Consider the following 20017-nt stretch of genomic DNA (forward strand, 5'->3'; position numbering starts at 1 on the left):
GAGGCAGTTTATGCGTATGCTTATCGTATGCGAAAGGGAAGTGCAAACTGTACACACACACACAAACGCACACATACAGAGACAGTGCACTTGGCAACTCTGCTCGCTTGGCTTGGCCTACTAAAAGCGAGGCGCACTTGAACTTGTCAACTCTAGTGCTGACATTGCAACAACTTTGACTGCAGTCACGACAGCAACAACAGCAACAACAATAAAATAAAATGAATGCCTATGTAACTTATTTGTATCTAGTATATTTGTGTATACATTTGTGGCAACTCTTTGCCAATTAGAAATCAAAATTGCATTTTATTTGCAAATAATGCGCATTTCTAATAAGCCGCCTTTTGTTTTTAACCTTCAGTCAGCCAGCGAATAGTTACTAAATGTAGCTAGTAAACTAATTTATGCAATTGCACATCGAGAAACAAATAAATAATAGGCATTAAAATAAGCGTTGAATTAAATGCAAACTTGCTATTTTTTTTTTAGTAGACGTCGCTTTCCAGTTACTCTTTAATGTTGCAGCTTAACAGTATGCTAACAGTCGCTTAACAGCGCTTTAACAGCCGCCATTTAGTCTGACTGTTGATCATCGGTTGCTGCTAGTAGAACAACTTTTTTTTTTTGGCATGTTCGCAACTTTTGATATAAACAATGAAATTGTCATCGTTTTTATCGTTTGGTGCTTGCCTTTCAGAGGTTGCCAAGTTGTTTGTGTTTTCGTTTGTATTGTGCTCCATTACGTCATTGTCTGGCTAAAATTGGCTTAAAAATAACCCAACACGTCAGCTACACACAACTACAATAAAACGCTTCGTCGTCGTCGTTGTTGCTGTTGTCGTGTCTTTTGCTTTCAACTTGTCGCCCCGCTGTCCGCCTCCCTCCACAGCTCTTTAAGTATTTGACAAATAAATACAAAATAACGAAGAAAAAACAGTGCGATTTCGATAAAGAGAACTAATTAAAGTCAAGGGCATCTCACACAACTTTCGCTTACAATTTTCGAACGCATCTTGAAATTGATTTTCATGAATAATAAAATAAAATAATGAATATACACATATTCACAAAATTGTTTACTCAACTCTTGTTTGCTTTCATACGGACACAGTGGCTACTGTAAAACTGTAGCTGATGCTGAGTTGAGTTCAACTTGAGCTTATCAAGTGCAACTAAAATAATCACATTTACTTAGAAACTCTCATGTGTCAATTGACTTTGTGGCTCATTAGTCAACAATTTGCATTGTTCAGTGCAACATGAACGACAGGCAAATACCCTGTAAGATAGTGTTAAGTGTAAGATGAGTTAATTAACTAATATACCCACCCTCGAGTGGAGGGTAAAACAGTTTTGACGACGTCAGTTTCATGTTCATGTTTATTCTGTACTCTGCGCTCAATTGACCCTCCGAACTGAACTTTGCCGGGAACTGTCTGATAACGTTAGTGAGCTCGTTTCAATTTAGACAATTATACGCAAGTGTGCGAGTGAGCACAATATACATACGTACATACATATAGAGTACTATACATTATGATTATTATATATTTTTAATTCAACTAAATTGACGCGACTGATTCATCTCGAGTTCTGCGAAAAGCACAGAATTTTACAGTATTGTGTTTTTCTTGTTTTTTAAGTGTCGAGTATTTTGTGTTGTACATTTCGAAAGTGGGTTAAAACGAAAGTCGCACATGTTTAAACATTAAAGTCAACAATAAGACGGTGCGCGGTGGAACATCAAAGCACAGAAATTTATTAACAAATGTGCAAAGAATCAATTTGATTGTTTGCCGTGTGTCGCTAACAAAGTAAATACTACAAGTTAAGGAAACAAGATAAGTCAAAGTCAAAAGGATCAACGCCCGTCACATGTCATAACAATAATAAACCATCAACGAAAATCTCTCTCTTTGTCTCTCTCTTTCACTCTTTTGGCACTTGACGAAATTAACGCATTTGCTAATTTCGAACGGAACCCAAAAATAAACATACACACAACACAATACAACGCACGTCTAGTTAGAGACCCAGCTGAGATCTTGAAATAACAATAATTGTGATTGTTAAGTGTTGAATGTTGTTGTTGGTTGCTGGTTGCTGGTTGTTGGTTTGCTGACAAGACACCTGCTCGCAGCCCTTCAAGTTACGCATTGTTGGACAGCTCGCGTTTGCTATAAATACAAAGATTCAACACAACATGCAAAGATACAAAACACACTCGCTCTCACTCGCTGTATAATCAGCCATAACTCTTGCTAAACGCTCTCGCCTGACAGCCCGAAATAGGCGTATTGAGTTATTGGCTGATAATTTATGACAGAACACACAGCAGAAAGCAAAGAAACGTTTAACGCTGCAATGGCAGCCAAGAGTGTGACTATGAGATACTCTATAAAGTAAATCGTATTTGAGTATGCAAACATTGTTTTCGTCTCTAGGGTATTTTGTGGTGAAATTAGCTAGAAATTCGCAGGGTTTTATGGCAAACTTATGGCAGCAACTGTTGCTGTTGCTGCTGCTGTTGGCGTGGGATGTTGCTGCTAGCTCTTCTTGTTGCTGATGTTGCTGCTGTGGTTGCTGCTGTTTGTGTGGGTTGTGCTCGCTGGCTCAATTAAGAGCACGGGCACGGGGCACATTTTAAATTTATTCGATTTGCTTAGCAGCTAAATGCTGTTGTTGTTGTTGCTCGTCTAATTTGCTCAGAAAACACACTCAGGAGAACAACAAACACAACACTAACACACACTCTCATCATTATTCTCTCAATATTGTTGTTCTCTTCTTTATTGCAATATACATTTTAGGGGCATACGTATATCCAATGTGAGCAACCACATCTCAAAATCTGAAAAGAAAAAAGTCGTTGCCAATTTCAATTTCTTTCGCTCAGTTCAGTCGCAAACGAACAACGAACCATCGAAGTTTAGAATTTTTTGAACAACAAACGTTCGCTATAAGGAAAAAACTTCCGAGCGATCGCGCGCGCTCTTCTCGAACAAAAATTAAAATATATCGAAAACGAAAATAAAATTGAAAATAAATATAAAACAACAACCAAATAAAAGCAATCAAAACGGCAACAAAACGAAAATTGCAAAAAATAATACAACAAGAGAGAAGAAGAAGAAGGAAAAGTGTTATTTGCCAAAACGAATTTGAAACAACGAAAACAACAACACAGCATCAAATAAAGAAGCAATAAAATTAAGGAAGCAACAACGAATTTTATTGTATTTTCTTTTTAGATATATAGATATTTTTTATATTTTAGTTGCATGCCGCGTGGATTTTAAAGGCAGCAAATAGCAAAGCAAAGCAAAGCAAAGAGTGCTCCGCACAGCATTAAAAGATATAAATACATATATAAATACATATAAGTACTATATTTATATATGTGAATTAGAGGCGAATTGTTGGCCAAAGTAGACGCAAAAAAAACAACAGCTACAAATTCCCATTTAGAGGCGTTGCCGCTGCAAAAAATAGAAACGCGAACAAAAAAACAAAAAACAACGCGCTAAAAACTAAATCGTAAAAATTAATTAAACATAAATTAAGCACAAGTGTAATTATTGCTGGGCCAAAATAAAAGTAGCGCAAGGCAGCATATAGCATATATAATAGCATATGTATATAGTTCAGCATATGGTTCATTCATACATAATTATATAATCTCAGCAATTTTTCGCAATTGAAATAGTTTCGAGTATGCACTCAGTTGTTTATAATTAATATATAATATTATCACTACTATTATTATTATTGCTGTTTATTGTTATTACTACTATTTGTACAATTGCAAACACGTGCTCTTATAGAAGGATTGCGTCTATTCGATTATCAAATTTATTATGTTTGCATTGACAAAGTTGTTGCACTCACATTTCGAACCCTTGCGAAATTGGCAAACGCTGAAGCCGCCGGAAGAAGGAGACGACAAAGCATAAAAGCATAAGAATATATGCGTATAAATGAAATGAACATATAACGAATAGAAAGCCCAAAACGAACGAACAAAATCAAATCAACGAACACAAAGGCAAAGCAACTGCGAAACGAACGAACTATTTGGCGCCCCAACAACTAAGACAAACAACAACAACAACTACAACGAAATTCTCATCGACCAACAACAACAAGTACAACACTGTGAGGCGAAGGAACAACAACAAAAATAACATTACATAGCACTCGACTGAATATCGCGGTGTGCGAAATTTGCAGCTTTTCCAAGAAAAGTTCGCTGTTGTAAACATTTATTTATTTTCACGAATTTCTATTCGCCAACTTCCTGTTGTTAATTGCATCTAAACATTAACTGTAAATTAATATACATTATTTATTTATCATTGTTGTCCAAAAAACAAAAAGAAACTTTGTTTTGTTGTGTTTAGAAGTTTAGTAAGAGAGAGATTTTAATTTTAAGTGCCAAAACGAATTTAAAACTAGTCAAAACAGATTTAAGAGTATACGTAATAAGACGTTGCGTATACGTTGCGTTTACTTGATACTTGATAGATTCTAAGTTGAGTTTATAAGAAACGCGCGTTATGATGAAAAATCTTAATGGTAGAGCGCATAATGCGTGCTACCATCCCTACTATCAGCAACAGTTGCAACAGCAGCGCCATCAGCAACTGTTGCACGGCCAACAGCAGCAGCAGCAACTGCAGCAGCAACAACAGCAACTTCAACTGCAGCAACAGCAGCATCAGCAACAACAATTGCAACAGTTGCCTTATGCTCAGTACAACCAGCTGCAGCAGCAGCAACAATACAGCAATCAGCAGTACTACAATCAACAGCTGCAGCAACAACAGCAAGAGCAATTGTTACGTCAGCAACAGCTGCCCACGCTGCCAACCTACCAGCAACAACAACAGCACTCGAAGCAATCATATGGCAATAACAACGGCAACAATAATGTTGCTGCCAATATGGCAATGTCTGCACGCAGCAACTTGCACGCAACTGTTGCTACTGCGACAACGACTAACAGCAATATTAACGGCAACCACAACGCCAACACCAGCAACGCCAACACAGCTACAGCAGCAATGGCCGCCATGTGCCAAATGCAAAGCTTTTTAAATCAGCAGCAGCAACAACAACAACAACAGCAGCAACAATACAATAATAATTGTGCTCATATAAATTATAATCAGCAGCAGCAACAACAACAACAACCACAACAACAGCAGCAGCAGCAACAAAAACTGCCAGCAGCAACAACAAATGGCGACAAGTTAGCATTGGATGCCAGCGAAATTGCAAATATTTTGGCCAGTGAGCTATTTATGCAGCAGGTAAACGCATAAAGCATAAAACGCTGCAATAAATTAGGATAGAAAACCTGAGCTGAAGAATTTAAATATTGCAAATTTTCTTGAACTCTTTTGGGATTCTCATTGACAACTGTGTTTTTGAATTTTGTATTTTTGAAACATTGATTTAGAGTGACTTTTTATATTATTAATAATAGCAGAAAGCGAAAGCAAGAAACTATTTATACAGCAGGTAAAACCCTGCAATGAATATGCATAGGAAACCAAATCTGAGGAATTTTAAAAGTGCAACTTTTCTTGAACTCTTTAAGGATTCTCGTTGTCAACTTTGTTTCTGAGTTTTGTATTTTTGAAACATTGATTTTGAGTGACTTTTGATATTGTTAGCGAAGCAAGAAACTATTTATGAAGCAGGTAAACGCATGAAGCATAAAACCCTGCAAATAATTGGCATAGAAAACCAAAACTGAGGAATTTGAGATTTCCAATTTTTCTTGTAATCTTTTAGGATTCTCGTTGACAACTTTGTTTTTGAGTTTTGTATTTTTGAAACATTGATTTAGAGTGACATTTGATATTATTAGTTACATCCGAAAGCGAAAGCAACAATCTGAACTATTTGTGCTGTAATTGGGTCAATAATTATACAACAATTTATATACACCAAATATGTTGTTAAGTGTCTGATTTATTAATGTGAATTTCTCTTTTGCAGCTCGTTTCATTTGACGGCATGCAGAGTGTGCCGACGCTGACAACGCCAACGCTGACGCCAACCACGCTGCGGACCATTGAGGAGACCATCTTCGAGCTGACATCGGAGCCACAGAATGTGCCCTTCCAGGCCGGCTTCAAGCCACCGCCACTGACAACGCCCGTCAACAGCAGCAGCGGTGGCAGCAACACAGGCACGCCCACATCTTCGGTGTCGATCGGCACATTGGCCAATGTGATCAATGCGAATCCGATTGTCAGCCAGCAGCAGCAGCAGCAATTCGACATGAGCATGAATTGCGGCAGCATGCCAGGTTCAGATTCAGAGGACTCGAATGGCTCCTGGAACGATGGCCAGCTGAACGATGACCAAAGCACAACAGATACTTGTAAGTCTTAAATGAAATCGTTTCTATAAAATAGTTTATTAACGATATCTCATCCTTACAGCAAGTGCTGCCACAGACAGCACCTCGTATCAGAATGGTGGCATGTTGGGCAACAACTCGAATGGTGTTGCCAACAATTTCACCGCCGCTCTGGCGGCTGTCAACAGCGTTGGACGGAACAACAGCAATGCTGGCCAGGCCGGCAGCAGCAACTCTAATACCTCAACAAGTGCCACACCAGCGCGTCGCGGCGGCGGTCGACGTCCCAACAAGGCGGCAAACATGTCACCCGAGGAGGAGGAGAAGCGTCGCATTCGCCGCGAGCGCAACAAATTGGCGGCAGCGCGTTGCCGCAAGCGACGCGTCGATCAGACCAACGAACTGTCCGAGGAGGTCGAGGCGCTGCAGAAGAAGGGCGAAACGTTGAAGAAGGAGATCGAGAAATTGAATGCGACCAAAAATCAACTGGAATACGTGATCCATTCACACCGTCCCACATGCCAGAAGGTGCGCGATGATCTGCTCAGCGTGGCCACCTGCAATGGTTTGATTGCGCCCACTGCCAGCCTGCTCAGCGCTGGCGCCGGCGGCAGCTGCAGCGGCAGCAGTCTGCACAACAACAGCAACAGCAATGACAGCAGCAGCGGCACCATCACCGGCTTCGATGCCACGCTCAATTCCACCGGGCGCAGCAATTCGCCGCTCGATCTCAAGCCGGTGCTAACCAACGAACAGTTGCTGCAGCACATCAAACACGAACCCCAAGACGGTGCGCTCGAGTCGGGCTCCTCACTGGACCAAGACGGTCCGACGCCGGCCAAACGCTTTGCGCTGCCCAACATTGCCACGCTGAACGCCTCGCTGACCACGCCCACGGGACCGGCGGGCGGTTCGCTGAACACACCGATGGGCGCTGCGCCTCCGGGCAGTTTTAGCGCCTTCGCTGGCAACATTTGCAACATGAGCAGCCCCACGCTGAATGCCCTCAACAAGCTGCCCAAGGCACGGCCCAACACCCTGAATGTCCAGCGGCCATTTGGCGCCCACATGGCGCAGGCGGCGGCGGCGGCGCTCGGCGATGGCAAGGCGCCCATGCAGATCCAGGGTGTGCCCATCCAGACGCCGTCGACGGGCACCTTCAATTTCGATTCGCTGATGGATGGCGGCACCGGACTGACGCCGGTGTCGGGACCTTTGGTGCCCACCTGCTCGTCGCAGAACAAGCATCCGCTGGAGTTGCCAACGCCCACGAGTGAGCCGTCCAAGCTGGTCAGTTTATAACCAGTGTAGGGGGCGTGGCGGTGGCGTAGAGGTGGCGCATCGCTAACAAAGTCAACATTACATTTAGTTTGTACACAATTCACATGTGCATAACACACACACGTGCAACAATTATGATTACGAACGCGAACGCGCTAATTAATTAATTGCTAAGGATTTATATACATACATACATTGATGTTTTGCTCTTTTTTGTATCGATTATTTTTGTAAAAAACACAAAAACAAAATGCAAACTTGGCTGCCACCGTCTGTGGCAACAGCAATTTAATGGTTGCTCAGTCGTGCGACGGTCTGACGCCTTTAAAGTGCCTTGCAACTGGTTGCAACTTCAGCCAGGTGGCAGCCAGGTTGCTATTTCATTATTATTTAATATTATATTGTTTTCCCGTTAACTGTAAAGCTTTTTGTATTATTATCTCTATTACGTTTAATTTATGATTTTCGTATCAATTATTATGCTATTCTACAACTACAACTACACCTATAACTACTATCGATTATATCAGTCTAAAATGATATATTTACTTGTATTTTTGTGCAATTTTTAAACCATTTCATTTGCGTGTGTTATATTTTCAAAAAATATACATAGTAAACATATATATTTATGCCTAAACAAAGCATTTGCGAACAATTCGCAAATGTTTTGCAAAGAAATGGACGATTGAAATGTGAATGAAAGGACATTGAAGGATGCGTTGTGATATTTATTATTAAAACAAAACAAAAACAAAAGTTAAATAAAATGAAACAAAATATTAACAGAGCGTGTAATGAAAGGAACTAAGCCGGTTTTAAAATTGTACATTTAAACACAGAAAAAACAAAAACATAAGATTGCGTAAAATATTATTAATATAAAGATACACAAATTATGTGAAAGAAAGAAAAAAACATAAAATAATAATAACTAAATGCGATGCCTTGATAATTGAGAAATAGGGACAACACATAAGAAACGAGAGAGGAGAGAGAATATGTTAAATACTATACTTATACTATTTACTATTTAAGCCGCAGTAGAAAAACCCAAATATATTTTTACTAAACGCAAAATGCGCTATTTTCTAAAAAAAAAGAAAAACAAACAATTTATAAGAAATGACAACAAAACGCAAAGCAATTATTTAATATGTAATTACGTGTATTATGCAATAATAAAACAATTATGACAAACAACAAAGCAAAATCAGGCCAACAATATTTGAAAGCCTTACGGAATTTACGAGTAACTCCCCCTCCCCCTACCCTCTTTATTGCTTACGCAACATAGCAGAAATTATCGAAAACTTAAAAAAAAAAACAAAATATCGAAACAAAATCAAAATTTTTCAAAAATCAAAAATCAAGAAAATTGTAAAACAGTAACTACATACAATATTACACTGCACTTTCATCGGGCAATAACAATGCCAAAATTGATAAAGAGAAATAAATATAATACAGACAAACCTAAAACCGAACTGTGTCTTCAATCTCTATTCTATTATAGTGGATACATCGTGTGTAGAGTTGTGCCAGGCTCAAAGTCTATTGATCTATCTCTACCTGACCTTATGTGGTAATGAAAAGAAATCTGAAAACACAAAGACATCCCAAAATCGTATAAAATTACTTATTCGCCTTCTCAACCGGCGATAAGACGAAGCAGGTAAATTGGGCTGAACCCAAACAGCAGCAGCGAATAGCAACTGATACACATAATGATGAGTCGAGCATTTTTTACTGGATGTTCAGGTTCCATTTTTTATGAAACTCAAGAAAGGGGAATAGTAAATACTCTTTCAAAAAGAAGTTGGCTTATTGGGAATACTATTTGAGGATTGTTATATAAGAAAACTCTGTTTTTTAATGTTAAATATTATTACATTTTGAATTAAAATTAAATATTCAATACTGTAATAATATGAAAGCTATTTTTGAGAAGATAACTTTATTAGGAAAATACGATAATGGGAAATTCTTAACAGATTTTGAATGATTGTTGCTAAGACAGCTAAATTCAAGAAATACACTTTTATAGTAATATTGATAAGGAGGGATAGATGACAATATTATTTAACTTGCTTCTTTAGCATATCTCATGATCAATTTTCTTCTTAAGAGACGTAACTGCTTAATAAAATTATGCTGCCCTGTTGCAAGATTAAAATGATACAGTTAGTTAAATTTTAAATTAAAGTCAAATATTGATTAATGTTAATAATATGAAGACAACTTAATTCGGGAAATATAGTAATTAGAAATCCTTAAAAATGTTGTAAAGATTTCTGAGATTTCAAAGATTGCTAAATTCAAGAAGTGTAATTTAAATTTTCGAATACAGATTTTTAAGATTGATAAGATGGGATAGAGGACAATAATGCCTAGCTTTCTTCTTTAGCATATCTCTTAATCAATTTACTTCTTAAGAGAAGAGTAAAATGATAAAGTTAGCTAAATTTTAAATTAAAGTTAAATACTGATTAATGTTAATAATATAAAGATAACTTAATTCGGGAAGTATAGTAATTAGAATTCCTTAAAAGTTTTGTAAAGATTGCTGAGATTGCTAAATTCAAGAAGTGTAATATTTAAATTTCCAAATGATAATTGATAAGGTGGTAGATAATGCTTAGCTTTCTTCTTTAGTATGTCTCCAAATCGGGTCCTACTTTCAACCTATTAAACCTACTCAGTGGAGCGGCAGTTTATCGGAATTCTCAACGATCAATTTACTTCTTAAGAAACGTTACAAAGTCCTCAATAAGTTGATGCTGCCCTGCTGCAAGAGTAAAATGATAAAGTTAGTTACACAAACCAGCTGGACGACTGCGTCATGCATTTTTTGGCACCAGCCTAATCTTGCAAGGCACAAACACTGCAACAAAAGGGAATATAAACAATATATACTTACATACGTACATATATAGATAATGTATACAGGTAGATATGGAGACACATATGTTTTATATGCACATAACATACAGCGTATACATGAATGATTTCGTTTTGGGTTTGCATTTTATTTGTTCTTTTTGGGGGGCCTCGCTTCAGTCGATCTAGAACCTCCGATATGGCTAGCTGTAGGCAATTGTGGCGCGCCCTGAAGCGTACTCTGGGATTAGGACGAAGCCAGCTGAGCGTGGGGGAGCGTCAAGTGGTGCTGGTGACAGGTTGTGATTCGGGATTGGGGTAAGAACGAAGCGATACCTTCAACGCATTGGCCTGTCTAATGTTCAATTCTTTCAACAGACATTCGCTGGCGGTTTATTGCCACCAAGCACTCAACATGACAGTCATCTCCTGCTGTCACAATCTGCAATCCCAAGGAGCTCAACTGCTGCAGCAACTGAACACCGAGAATGGAGCACGGCAGCAACGCATGCTCACCTGGCAGCTGGATCTGCTGCAACCCGAGTCCATCGAGCAGTTGCAAGCGAGGCTGCAACAGTTGCTGCACAACAGCGATTATCAGTTGATGGCGCTGGTCAACAATGCGGGCGTAATGTGCTTCGGTGAATTCGAATGGCAGTTGCCATCGCAGATTGAGCTGCAGATCAATTGCAATCTGCTGGGCACAATGCGATTAACTCGACAACTATTGCCACTACTCCGTCAACATCGTGGACGCATCATCAACGTGACCAGCCACTGTGGACTCCATGCATTGCCTGCTCTGTCGCCTTATGCCGCGTCCAAGGCAGCGTTGCGTGGCTGGACGGATGCGTTGCGCATTGAGCTGCAGCAATACGGCATGGAAGTGGTCAACTTCATACCCGGTTCCTTTGTAATGGACAGCAATATTGCTGCACGCCAGCAGCAGCATGCGCAGCAAATGCTCGAAGCCTTCAGCGAGGAACAGTTGTCATACTACGGCACCTACTTCACCAAGTTCAACGAGTATCTGAGCATGTTGTCGGGATTCAAGGCGCCCAACAAGCTGCGGGACAACGAGTTGCTGTCAAAGTTTAAAGATGCTCTCACCAACACGCAGCCAGCTGCAATCTATATACACGAACCATGGCGCTATAGAATCTATCGCTGGCTGTTCAGCATCTGTCCAACACCTCTAACGGATTGGCTGGTTGTGCGTTTCTGTGCGATGCCCACTTATGAATCAACAAGGCGTTGAGTTATTGTTGTTAGTATCTAGATATAGTCTATAGTTTTATTTGAACTGCATTGAAATGGTACTAAAGTTTTTGCTTTTGGCTGTGGTCGGGCATAGTTTAAATACACTGGGCACCACAGGTGTTTGTTGTTGTTTTGCTTGCCTTTGTTTTGGCACATCAATCTTAAGTGGGGGGCAGTTAATAGCCAGTGCTGCGACAACGTTCGTAGACCGCATCGTTGAGCAGTTGGAACCATTCGGTGGCATAGGTAGAATCTTCGGCAGCGCGAAACAGCAGCAACTTATCTGACGACGATAATGTGGCGCACAAATAGTAACTGATGGCCGTCTCTGTGAGCTCGGCATGATAGTTCTTTAACGCCCATTCCAGCAGACGCAGGCAGTTGTGTGAGTCAAGGAATTCGATGAGACGTTCGTACAGCAACTTCTCCAGTTCAGGAATTATGTAGACACGCGACATCTCAAAGGCCTGCAACAAGGCCGCATAATCAGGCATACTCAAATGCCGTGCATGGCAGCTAATCAAATGCAGAAAGTAGCGCAAACCGTTGGCCGTATAATCACACAGCTGTATCTCTCCCTTGTGGCCCTCACGAAAGTCGCTGTTAAGCATCTTGTTGAAGACCTCGCTGGTATCACAGAGCAACTGCTTGTTAAAGCCAATACTGAGCAGCGCTTCGTCTGCTTCTCCGACAGCTGCCACATCACTGTGGACCAGAAAACGCATGTCACAATTGTCATGCAGCGGCGTAGTCGAGGCTTTCAGCTGATTGGAACAGATGGTGGTGCTGTTATCCTCCTCCACATCGAACTCGGGTAGTGTGATGCCCAACGTAAAGCGTGACATGGCAGTGACAGCATCAGCAGCCTCATCCGCATACAGGTTGTCGCTCTTCTTACGCAGCAACATGTCGAAGAGCAGCGTCAGCGCATTTCCATCATAGAGGAACTGATATAGCAGCCGATGGCTCTTGATGATGTAGGCCACCGAAATAGCCGCCCGCTGCTGGGCATTCAGATCGGCCTCGGAGCGTAGCAGACGCACTAGCTCCTCCTTGCCGTAATTGGATTCGCCGACATTCGTCAGCGTTTCTAGAAAAGCAAAGCCATCTTTGCGCATCTTTAAGAAAAGAAAAGAAATTAGCGGAAGTCCCAGGACTGCTTCAAATAGTTTTCTCACCTCCTCCACCTTGGTGAGTTGATAGAGCTGATGGACAACGCCATGCTTGATAATCTGGGCAAAGAACTGGCTTTCACTGCAAGGATAATATAAATCATTAAATGTGCTTATCATACAATTAAAACTAAAACTTACAGCAATATGTTGGTCAGCGCATTGGCAAAATTATTATTCGCACCAAATATATTGATAGCTCTGATGAGCGTGTCCAATGTTTCCGGTTTGCCCAACTCCGGCCGCTTGTTAATCATTAGCGTAATTCGATAAATCAGATTCTCAATTATGTCAATAGTGTCTCCGGACTGATTGCGCAACTGCGCCAGCTTGGGCGGCACATCAGAGCTCAGCTCTTCAAGATCCTCCTTGTCGGACAAGGTATCGTCAATAGTTTCGCTGCCCTCATCAATTAGCTTCAATATGTCCATGACATTGGCGGGCTGTGCCCGATTTGTAGCTATGCGCGATTCACGTGTATCATTATTGGTTGTCGTCGTCTTGATATCATCGTCATCGTCGTCATCATCACTGCAGGCAGGTGAATAGTTTTCATCATCGTCATTGGCAATGAGATTCGAGCAAACGGGCGACATGCTGCGTGAGCTGCAAGGACTGGTGGTGCGATAGGAACGCGGTGAACTGCTAGGCGATTCAAAGTCCGAGTTAAGCGTGTCCTGCGTCTTAGAAAACTGCGAAGAGGAAGGATTAATAAATTATTAATCTACTATGAACTGCGTAAGATAAGTTCAGTCTCAAACCAGCGAATGAATCTCAACCTGTGCTTATCGTAGACATAAACCAAGTGTAGCCTACATCAAATATTAAATTCAAATACCTTGCTCAGCGTCTCGGGCGTTGTGGGATCCGTCAATTTGCGTTTCTTTCCGCCCTGCATACGCTCCTCGCGCCGTCGCCTATGATGATCCTCATCGCTGGTCAAATAGTCATTCAGCTCACGCACCAGCATGGGCACCAAGCCCTCATAGAGCAGCAATTCCATGCTAATGTTATCATATTGAAAGTTATTCAAGATGTGAAACAGCTGCAAGTAGAACAAAAATTGAGTATAAGCTCTGTGTGAAGATGGCTTCCACTTACTGAAGAGCGTTCGCTTTGCGAATGTGACTCCCGAATCATGGCCACAAGTTTGCGCAAGGCGCCGCATCGTCGAATCTTGGAGCGACTGCAGGCATCCGCCGAAAGCGTGGATATAATGTTGACGCAATGCCGGCACTCGCTCTCTGACAGCGGCTTGGACATGTTGACAGCCATGAGTAGCTCACAAGCAGCCACAATGGCATCCGCTGTGCTCAACATATAGAAGGCGCAGGGATCCTTGCAGAAATTGGAAAGTATCTTGAGCGCAGTAGCGCGTTGCTCGTTGTCCTCTTTCACAAAGTACACGATGGAGGCAAAGGAACTGTTGCGGGAAAGCGTCTCCCACGCACGCACCCCAATTTGCTGAGTGGATAATAGGAGCAGACACTTCAGAATCTCCGATGCCAGTTCCACAGCCTCGTTCTCCTTAGGCATGATATACTCATTGTTGCGGGTCGAGTTCTTTAGCATCTGATAATCGAAAATGTCGCTTCGCACGCCTTCCAAATTGCGTGCCACTTCCTCGAAATACTTCTCCCGATGCTGATTGCGTTTGAGTCCAATCAGAGCGGACACTTCGATGTCCTGCGTGGGCTCCTTGGGCGCCTCGTTATTCTTCATGACCGCCATGAAAATGCGCATGAGCTGGAGAAATCCATTGGAGGCAAGGAAATGCTTGTAGAACTGACTGCTGACCAGCAGAAAGCGACACACCCGAAATGCCATTATCCTTGTTTGCACCGCACTCGTCGATTCGATAATGTGACAGATAGCTGGTGCTATTGCGCTATAATGAACATTTAAGCACTGAGAGGCCTTTTTGCTCTTGGCCAGATTGCCGAGCATGCGACAGGCGCGACATTGGATCAAAGGATTGGGTATAGTCTTCAAGATGGTCAACAATGGCAAAATCACTTTGTACTCAACAGCCTGTCAAAAAATAAATAATAAAAAAAATTAATTTTTATGAATGCAATTTATCTCATTACTTAACTTACCTCTATACAAGACTGCTCGTCTGTGCAGCAGTTGCCCAATATGCTGAGCACTACTTCCATTATCTTTTCGTTGAGTTTACTAATCAGGCGAACCATTACCGGAACACCCCCAGCAGTACGAAACAACACAATACCATCTTTGTCTTTTACCAAATCGGTGCGCAGCTTCACTAGGCATTTGTATATTACAGTTTTGTCTGTGGATGTTTTGAGGACACCTAACATGCCCTCAACCTGCTCTAGCGACCAAAACATTTATAAGATTAATTTTGTGTTTTTACACACTTTTTTTGTTGCATTTGCAAAGACAAAACGTAAAAACACAACAAATAGGTGGCACTGTCAGCTGGTTGGACAAGAAATACCCAAAAACTCAACTATCAGCTGCTCTATGAAATACTGAAAAATACTAAATTGCATGGGCGCCACTTTTGAATGGTTTTACGTTTTATCCCGATTTTTATTAAATTGCCTTAGCCTTTCTTAAAACAGATTTTTGATGATCATTTAGTGTGATCCGATCTAAGTGCTTTAAATAGCACTTATAAAACAGTTTACAACATATTCTTGAGTAAAAAAGCGGCACTGTTAAGTTTACAGTTAAGAAAGCACTGTATGTAAAGCAAATCAAATAACAAGTGGAGTTGACGGCTATTACTGTTGCCAAATCTTGAAAAAACAGCAATAGTCGTTTAATTGGATTGAATAAAAAAAGTATTTTGTTTATTTAACAATAAATGTATAAGAATTAAAAAATAGCAATAAATGTATACAAACAATTGAGTCGAGTTGATTTTAACACCCGCATAAATTTAACATTTCCACACCACTAACATAGTGTGGCCAAGTAAAAATTATGGTATTTTTGCAATTAATCTGCGGTCACGCCGAACAACTACCCATCACATGACAGTGAGAGCGTAGTAGGTTTTTCTCTGTGCAGTTTGTTCGTCATATGATTGAAAGCCTGGCAGAAAATTGAAAATGTTGCAAAACTTTGTGGTTTTCTCGCTGTTTATTGCAGCAAGTAAGTAAAGCCATCAAATTCTACATAGAATACATATTGTGCGTTCTGAAAAGTGTGTAGATTGTTCAAAACACTCACAACTCGAGTGTCGCATCGATTCTGGTTGTCACAAGGGTGGAGGTTGGAGCCCCCAACTTTTTTTTCAGTTCGCGCAGAATCTTTATCAAGTTGTATGATTAAGTGAAGTATATGTGTGTAATTCTAATAGATTTTTCGTTTTTATTTTTACCAACAGTTCATGCCGCAGGCGAGTTCACTGTGCTGAACAGCCCCAAGTCGATCAGCTTCAAGGGCAACGATCCACTGAACAGTCATTATGTCGGTGATGTGTTGTTCGCTGCCATGGGCAATGCCGTCGTTGGCGACTCGGACTGGAGCGGTCTTACTATCAACGATCCCTTCAACTTGGCTAAGGGCGTGATTGCCGTGCATGTTGAGGGTCTCAGCCATGTCACCTCGGCTGGCAATGTGAAGTCCTATGAGTTGGTTGGTTCCAACACTGGCAATTCCCTCAATGCCTTGGCTGCTGAGCTGGAGGCTGCCAACGAGCCTGTGTGCGACATCAATTTCGGACAGTACGACGAGGGTGTAAGTTATTGATAGCAGCTTATCATCATTTCGAAGAGTTACATAAATTTGTAATTGTGTGTTTTCAGGTCCAATCATTCAAGGCCTGCTTTGGTTCTTCCGATGCCCCAGCTGCCAAGCCCACCAAGAACCTGAATCCCGCTCTGCACAATGCCGACAAGCAGTTCCTGCAGGAGATTGGCTACATTAACGCTGCCTCCGAGAACTTGGCCGAGATGCTCAAGCCCTCAAACGTGCTGATCATTCGTCTGTCTGTCGATGGCATTGCCAAGGCTCATGGCGAGAAATCTGTTGCTGTGGATGAGGCCAACAAACTGCTGTCCGCTGCTATTGGTCGCCTGTTGGCTGCCGCACAAAAATCCAGCGATTCGGTGCTCTTCGTTCAATCCACAGACAAGGATGCTGCCGTCTCGCGTTCTAAGCGTGACACCATTCAGTCCGATAATTCGAATCCCTTCAATTTGGCTGTCTACTATAACCAAGATTATCCCGTCATCTTCAACATCATTCTGTGGTTCATGGTTATCTTTGGCCTGTCCCTGTTGGCCATCTGCTATGCCATTGCTGCCATGGATCCCGGCAGAGATTCCATCATCTACCGTATGACTTCCACAAGAATGAAGAAGGACAACTAAATTAGTTGGTGGTAAAGAAGAAAACAACTAACCACAAATCTACCTTCTTTGTTATCTCGCCCCATTTCTATGTAGCGAAAAGTCAACTAACTTTATTACGAATGTACTGTTCTACTATTTCAATTCTAATTCAAATTAGCGGAAAAATTGTGTGTGCGTGTTGTGTGAGAGCAGTTGTGTGTAGTTGACTTGGATATTAACACCATCCCATATATAAGAGCTATAAATAAGTATTACAAACTTATTATTTTTAAATGCAGTTCAGTAATTCCATTATTATCAGCTATAATAATTTGTTATATTTTTGTGTTTGTTGTGCTTTTTAGGTTCGAGTCATTTCTGTATATCAAAAACGAGAAACTATGTAAATTATCACATATAAAATGTTAATAACTTACCGTTAAATAAATATAACCTAAAAAGTCCATGCCACTGACTAAGCTATCGGGAAAATCGGGCTTATCTCTGAGGGTTTTCCAGTATCACTTAAGTAAATGGGCGTGCACTCTGAGTCATGCCTTTTGTCCTTACTTTTCAGCCGTTGTAATCGTTGTGGTTTATAGGAAAAATTAATATACTATAAAAAATGTATTGATGATTAATGAAAGGGGTCATCACAGCCCACCAGTGGAAGACAGTGTATTCCAAATCATGTCTTATCCTTACTTTTCCAAAAGCTGTAATGTATCTTATAGAAATTTTTATTGCAAGTATAGAAAAAATACATATTTCCGAAATCAACACAATTGTAACTGCATCCTAGTTCTTTGGCAATTTGGAGGATTAACTGTGTTGACCCTTAACCGCTACGTGTTCCAATGTTCCTTGGCATTCGTTTCATAGCTGGGGGATCCGCTGCTGCCGCCGCTCCAGTTGCAACCGTTTTGCGATGATGTTGCCGCCGAAGCGCTGTTGTCGTAGTCGTAACTGGCAGCATGATGATGATGATGATGGGATTGCACTTCGTAATGAATAGAGGAACTGCTGCTGCATTTGAATGAGGTCAGATCCGTTTCGGGCATCACATGATTATCCCGCAACATGGCCTGAAGATGATTGATGTAGTTGATGGCAATGCTGTGCAAAGAAACGATATAAAATAATTGCTGTGGAATTTATATGCTTGCTTAGCTTACCGTAAACTTTCGATTTTGGAGTACTTCTTGCCATTGGGCTTAGAAATTGGCAACTTGGAGCGCAGCAGATCAAATGCCTTGTTCATGTCCCGCATCCGAGTTCGTTCCCGATCACAAGCCGTGCGTCGATAGTCCTTCTCCATTTGGAGCGCCTTCTCACGCCAAGCAGGATTTTGTTCCTTGGCAATCTCCACCTCGATGGCTCCGCTGGCGCTGTACGTCATGTAGGTGGGTGGCGGCACAGAGACGAGGTCGTTGCGCTTGCCCTCAACAAGTGGAGCACCAGTGCCGCCAGCGCCGCCTGGCCACATGGAAACTGTCTGTGGAATACTTATGCTGTAGGTGGGCGTCATCAAGTGCTGAGGATGTGGATGTGAATGCGAATGTGTCGGCTTGTCGTAGCTCGTCATCAAAGTGGGCGAATAGGAGAGGCTATGTGGCGTCGAATAGGTCAAGAGACCGCCACCATCCGGCGCCAGTGTGTAGTTCAAGCTGGCTGTAGGCGTGGCGGCGCCAAGTTCAAGCAGCACCGGCTGCTCATTGGACTCAGCATCCGCATAGGGGCTCGGCAGTGCAACGGGCGTGGGCAAGAGTGTGGCTGGAGGATCGTCCGCGGCAGCACTGAGCAGTTGATCACTCATCGCTTAAGCCGATTTGCGTTCTGCGACTGCTGACGATGAGTTGCCGCTGGCCAATGATCCCAAGACGATTGTGCGTTGCAATGGGAACACTTTCGATTGCGTATATTTTGTATGTAATTGTATGTGTATCGTTTACCTGTTGCCACTGTTTATAGTGCATTAGAAATAAGGTTTTCCCTTTGATAAATGATGGCTCACCAATCTCATCATTCATCACACATCACCACAAATGGAGCAAAAGTGATCATGATGGCTCGCTGTTGGCGTCTCCAGTTGACAAGTGCCCTTTGTACGTGTGTCAACAACAGGATCGCTCTATCGATCCGTCTGTCGGCTTTTCCTTTTGTATACCTGCCCAGTGACAACAACAACAACAACACCAACACCAACTACGACAATAACAAAAGGTGGCTGCTGCGGCTTAATTTCCTTGCATTGTTTGTTGTAAGCGGCAGAGTTGAAGATGAGCGCGTGTGCAAAGTTGGAGTCGCGTTTGGCTTATGGGCTGCCTTGTGGATCGTCGTCGTCGTCGTTGCCGTTGTCGTCGTCGATCGCCACAACTTCACTTTGAGTTTTTCTTTGGAGCAGCATTCTTCTTCATGTGTCGCACAGTCGACGCTCAGTATATAGAGGAGCTGCTATAGCCACATACATACATATATAGGTATGTACACACACATATACATACGATATATGTACTATTTTCAACGCGTGTAAACACAAGTGTTTTGGCTTAATTAAAAAAAATATGTATATATCCACATATTGTATATATACTATGTTCATGCATAGGAAAGACTTTGCCGTATTGGGTATTCCAACTCAGCTTAGCTTAGCTTAGCTGAATGTACTATTAGCCTATGAGGGCTATAACTTAACGTCATAGGCTCTCAATTTTCAGTTCAAATCTTTAGCTACCTTA

The 20017-nt window shown here is 41.6% G+C and overlaps 5 protein-coding genes across 11 annotated transcripts in view; 3 read left to right on the plus strand and 2 right to left on the minus strand.

Annotated features, from left to right (window-relative positions):
* LOC117575756 (transcription factor kayak) overlaps positions 1-8989 on the plus strand; it is a 34354-nt gene extending 25365 nt beyond the window's left edge. For 4 of the 5 annotated variants that reach the window (XM_052008010.1, XM_052008011.1, XM_034260118.2 and 1 more), the window contains 2 exons: positions 6010-6397; positions 6459-8989. In XM_052008010.1, the coding sequence (XP_051863970.1) occupies positions 6010-6397; positions 6459-7678 (1608 nt within the window). In that variant the 3' untranslated portion in view covers positions 7679-8989. Of the gene's footprint in view, positions 1-2901; positions 5316-6009; positions 6398-6458 lie in introns of those variants that run through there. The other variant, XM_034260117.2, reaches the window with a different exon arrangement.
* Positions 8990-10652: 1663 nt separating this feature from the next.
* On the plus strand, positions 10653-11811 carry LOC117575257 (D-beta-hydroxybutyrate dehydrogenase, mitochondrial). The gene is made up of 2 exons (XM_034259393.2): positions 10653-10855; positions 10916-11811. Exons 1-2 carry the CDS (start codon positions 10662-10664, stop codon positions 11793-11795), a joined length of 1074 nt encoding a protein of 357 aa, XP_034115284.2. The 5' UTR covers positions 10653-10661; the 3' UTR covers positions 11796-11811.
* A 162-nt stretch (positions 11812-11973) lies between these two features.
* On the minus strand, positions 11974-15409 carry LOC117575256 (uncharacterized). The gene is made up of 6 exons (XM_034259392.2): positions 15069-15409; positions 14071-15000; positions 13808-14014; positions 13111-13661; positions 12976-13051; positions 11974-12915 (listed from the first exon to the last, which is right to left on the minus strand). The coding sequence occupies exons 1-6, from the start codon at positions 15321-15323 to the stop codon at positions 11974-11976; spliced, it is 2961 nt and encodes a 986-aa protein (XP_034115283.1). The 5' UTR covers positions 15324-15409.
* Positions 15410-15937: 528 nt separating this feature from the next.
* Positions 15938-17745, plus strand: LOC117575024 (ATPase H(+)-transporting accessory protein 2). The gene is made up of 3 exons (XM_034259102.2): positions 15938-16095; positions 16331-16683; positions 16752-17745. Exons 1-3 carry the CDS (start codon positions 16053-16055, stop codon positions 17316-17318), a joined length of 963 nt encoding a protein of 320 aa, XP_034114993.1. The 5' UTR covers positions 15938-16052; the 3' UTR covers positions 17319-17745.
* A 258-nt stretch (positions 17746-18003) lies between these two features.
* On the minus strand, positions 18004-19661 carry LOC117575025 (uncharacterized). Of its 3 annotated transcripts, none has more exons than XM_052007334.1 (3): positions 19232-19661; positions 18455-19141; positions 18004-18395 (listed from the first exon to the last, which is right to left on the minus strand). In XM_052007334.1, the coding sequence occupies exons 2-3, from the start codon at positions 19093-19095 to the stop codon at positions 18125-18127; spliced, it is 912 nt and encodes a 303-aa protein (XP_051863294.1). In that variant the 5' UTR covers positions 19096-19141; positions 19232-19661; the 3' UTR covers positions 18004-18124. The 3 variants fall into 3 exon arrangements, with proteins under 3 accessions (XP_051863294.1, XP_034114995.1, XP_034114994.1); XM_034259104.2 differs by having other exon boundaries at positions 18455-19240; positions 19294-19660; XM_034259103.2 differs by having other exon boundaries at positions 18455-19660.
* Positions 19662-20017: the final 356 nt, after the last annotated feature.

The sequence above is a fragment of the Drosophila albomicans genome, chromosome 2R (assembly GCF_009650485.2).
Source record: "Drosophila albomicans strain 15112-1751.03 chromosome 2R, ASM965048v2, whole genome shotgun sequence".
Lineage (NCBI taxonomy): Eukaryota > Metazoa > Arthropoda > Insecta > Diptera > Drosophilidae > Drosophila > Drosophila albomicans.

Excerpts from the sequence above, each read along its gene's own strand:
- LOC117575257 (XM_034259393.2), top strand. The coding sequence starts at position 10,662 with ATGATTTCGTTTTGGGTTTGCATTTTATTTGTTCTTTTTGGGGGGCCT. Across the intron at positions 10,856-10,915 it reads GGTTGTGATTCGGGATTGGG|ACATTCGCTGGCGGTTTATT; the intron begins GTAAGAACGAAG and ends TTCTTTCAACAG.
- LOC117575256 (XM_034259392.2), bottom strand. The coding sequence starts at position 15,323 with ATGTTTTGGTCGCTAGAGCAGGTTGAGGGCATGTTAGGTGTCCTCAAA. Across the intron at positions 14,015-14,070 it reads CGCAAAGCGAACGCTCTTCA|CTGTTTCACATCTTGAATAA; the intron begins GTAAGTGGAAGC and ends TTCTACTTGCAG. Across the intron at positions 13,052-13,110 it reads GCGCTGACCAACATATTGCT|TGAAAGCCAGTTCTTTGCCC; the intron begins GTAAGTTTTAGT and ends TTATCCTTGCAG.
- LOC117575024 (XM_034259102.2), top strand. The coding sequence starts at position 16,053 with ATGTTGCAAAACTTTGTGGTTTTCTCGCTGTTTATTGCAGCAA. Across the intron at positions 16,096-16,330 it reads CTCGCTGTTTATTGCAGCAA|TTCATGCCGCAGGCGAGTTC; the intron begins GTAAGTAAAGCC and ends TTTTACCAACAG. Across the intron at positions 16,684-16,751 it reads TCGGACAGTACGACGAGGGT|GTCCAATCATTCAAGGCCTG; the intron begins GTAAGTTATTGA and ends GTGTGTTTTCAG.
- LOC117575025 (XM_052007334.1), bottom strand. The coding sequence starts at position 19,095 with ATGAGTGATCAACTGCTCAGTGCTGCCGCGGACGATCCTCCAGCCACA. Across the intron at positions 18,396-18,454 it reads TCCAAAATCGAAAGTTTACG|CATTGCCATCAACTACATCA; the intron begins GTAAGCTAAGCA and ends TTCTTTGCACAG.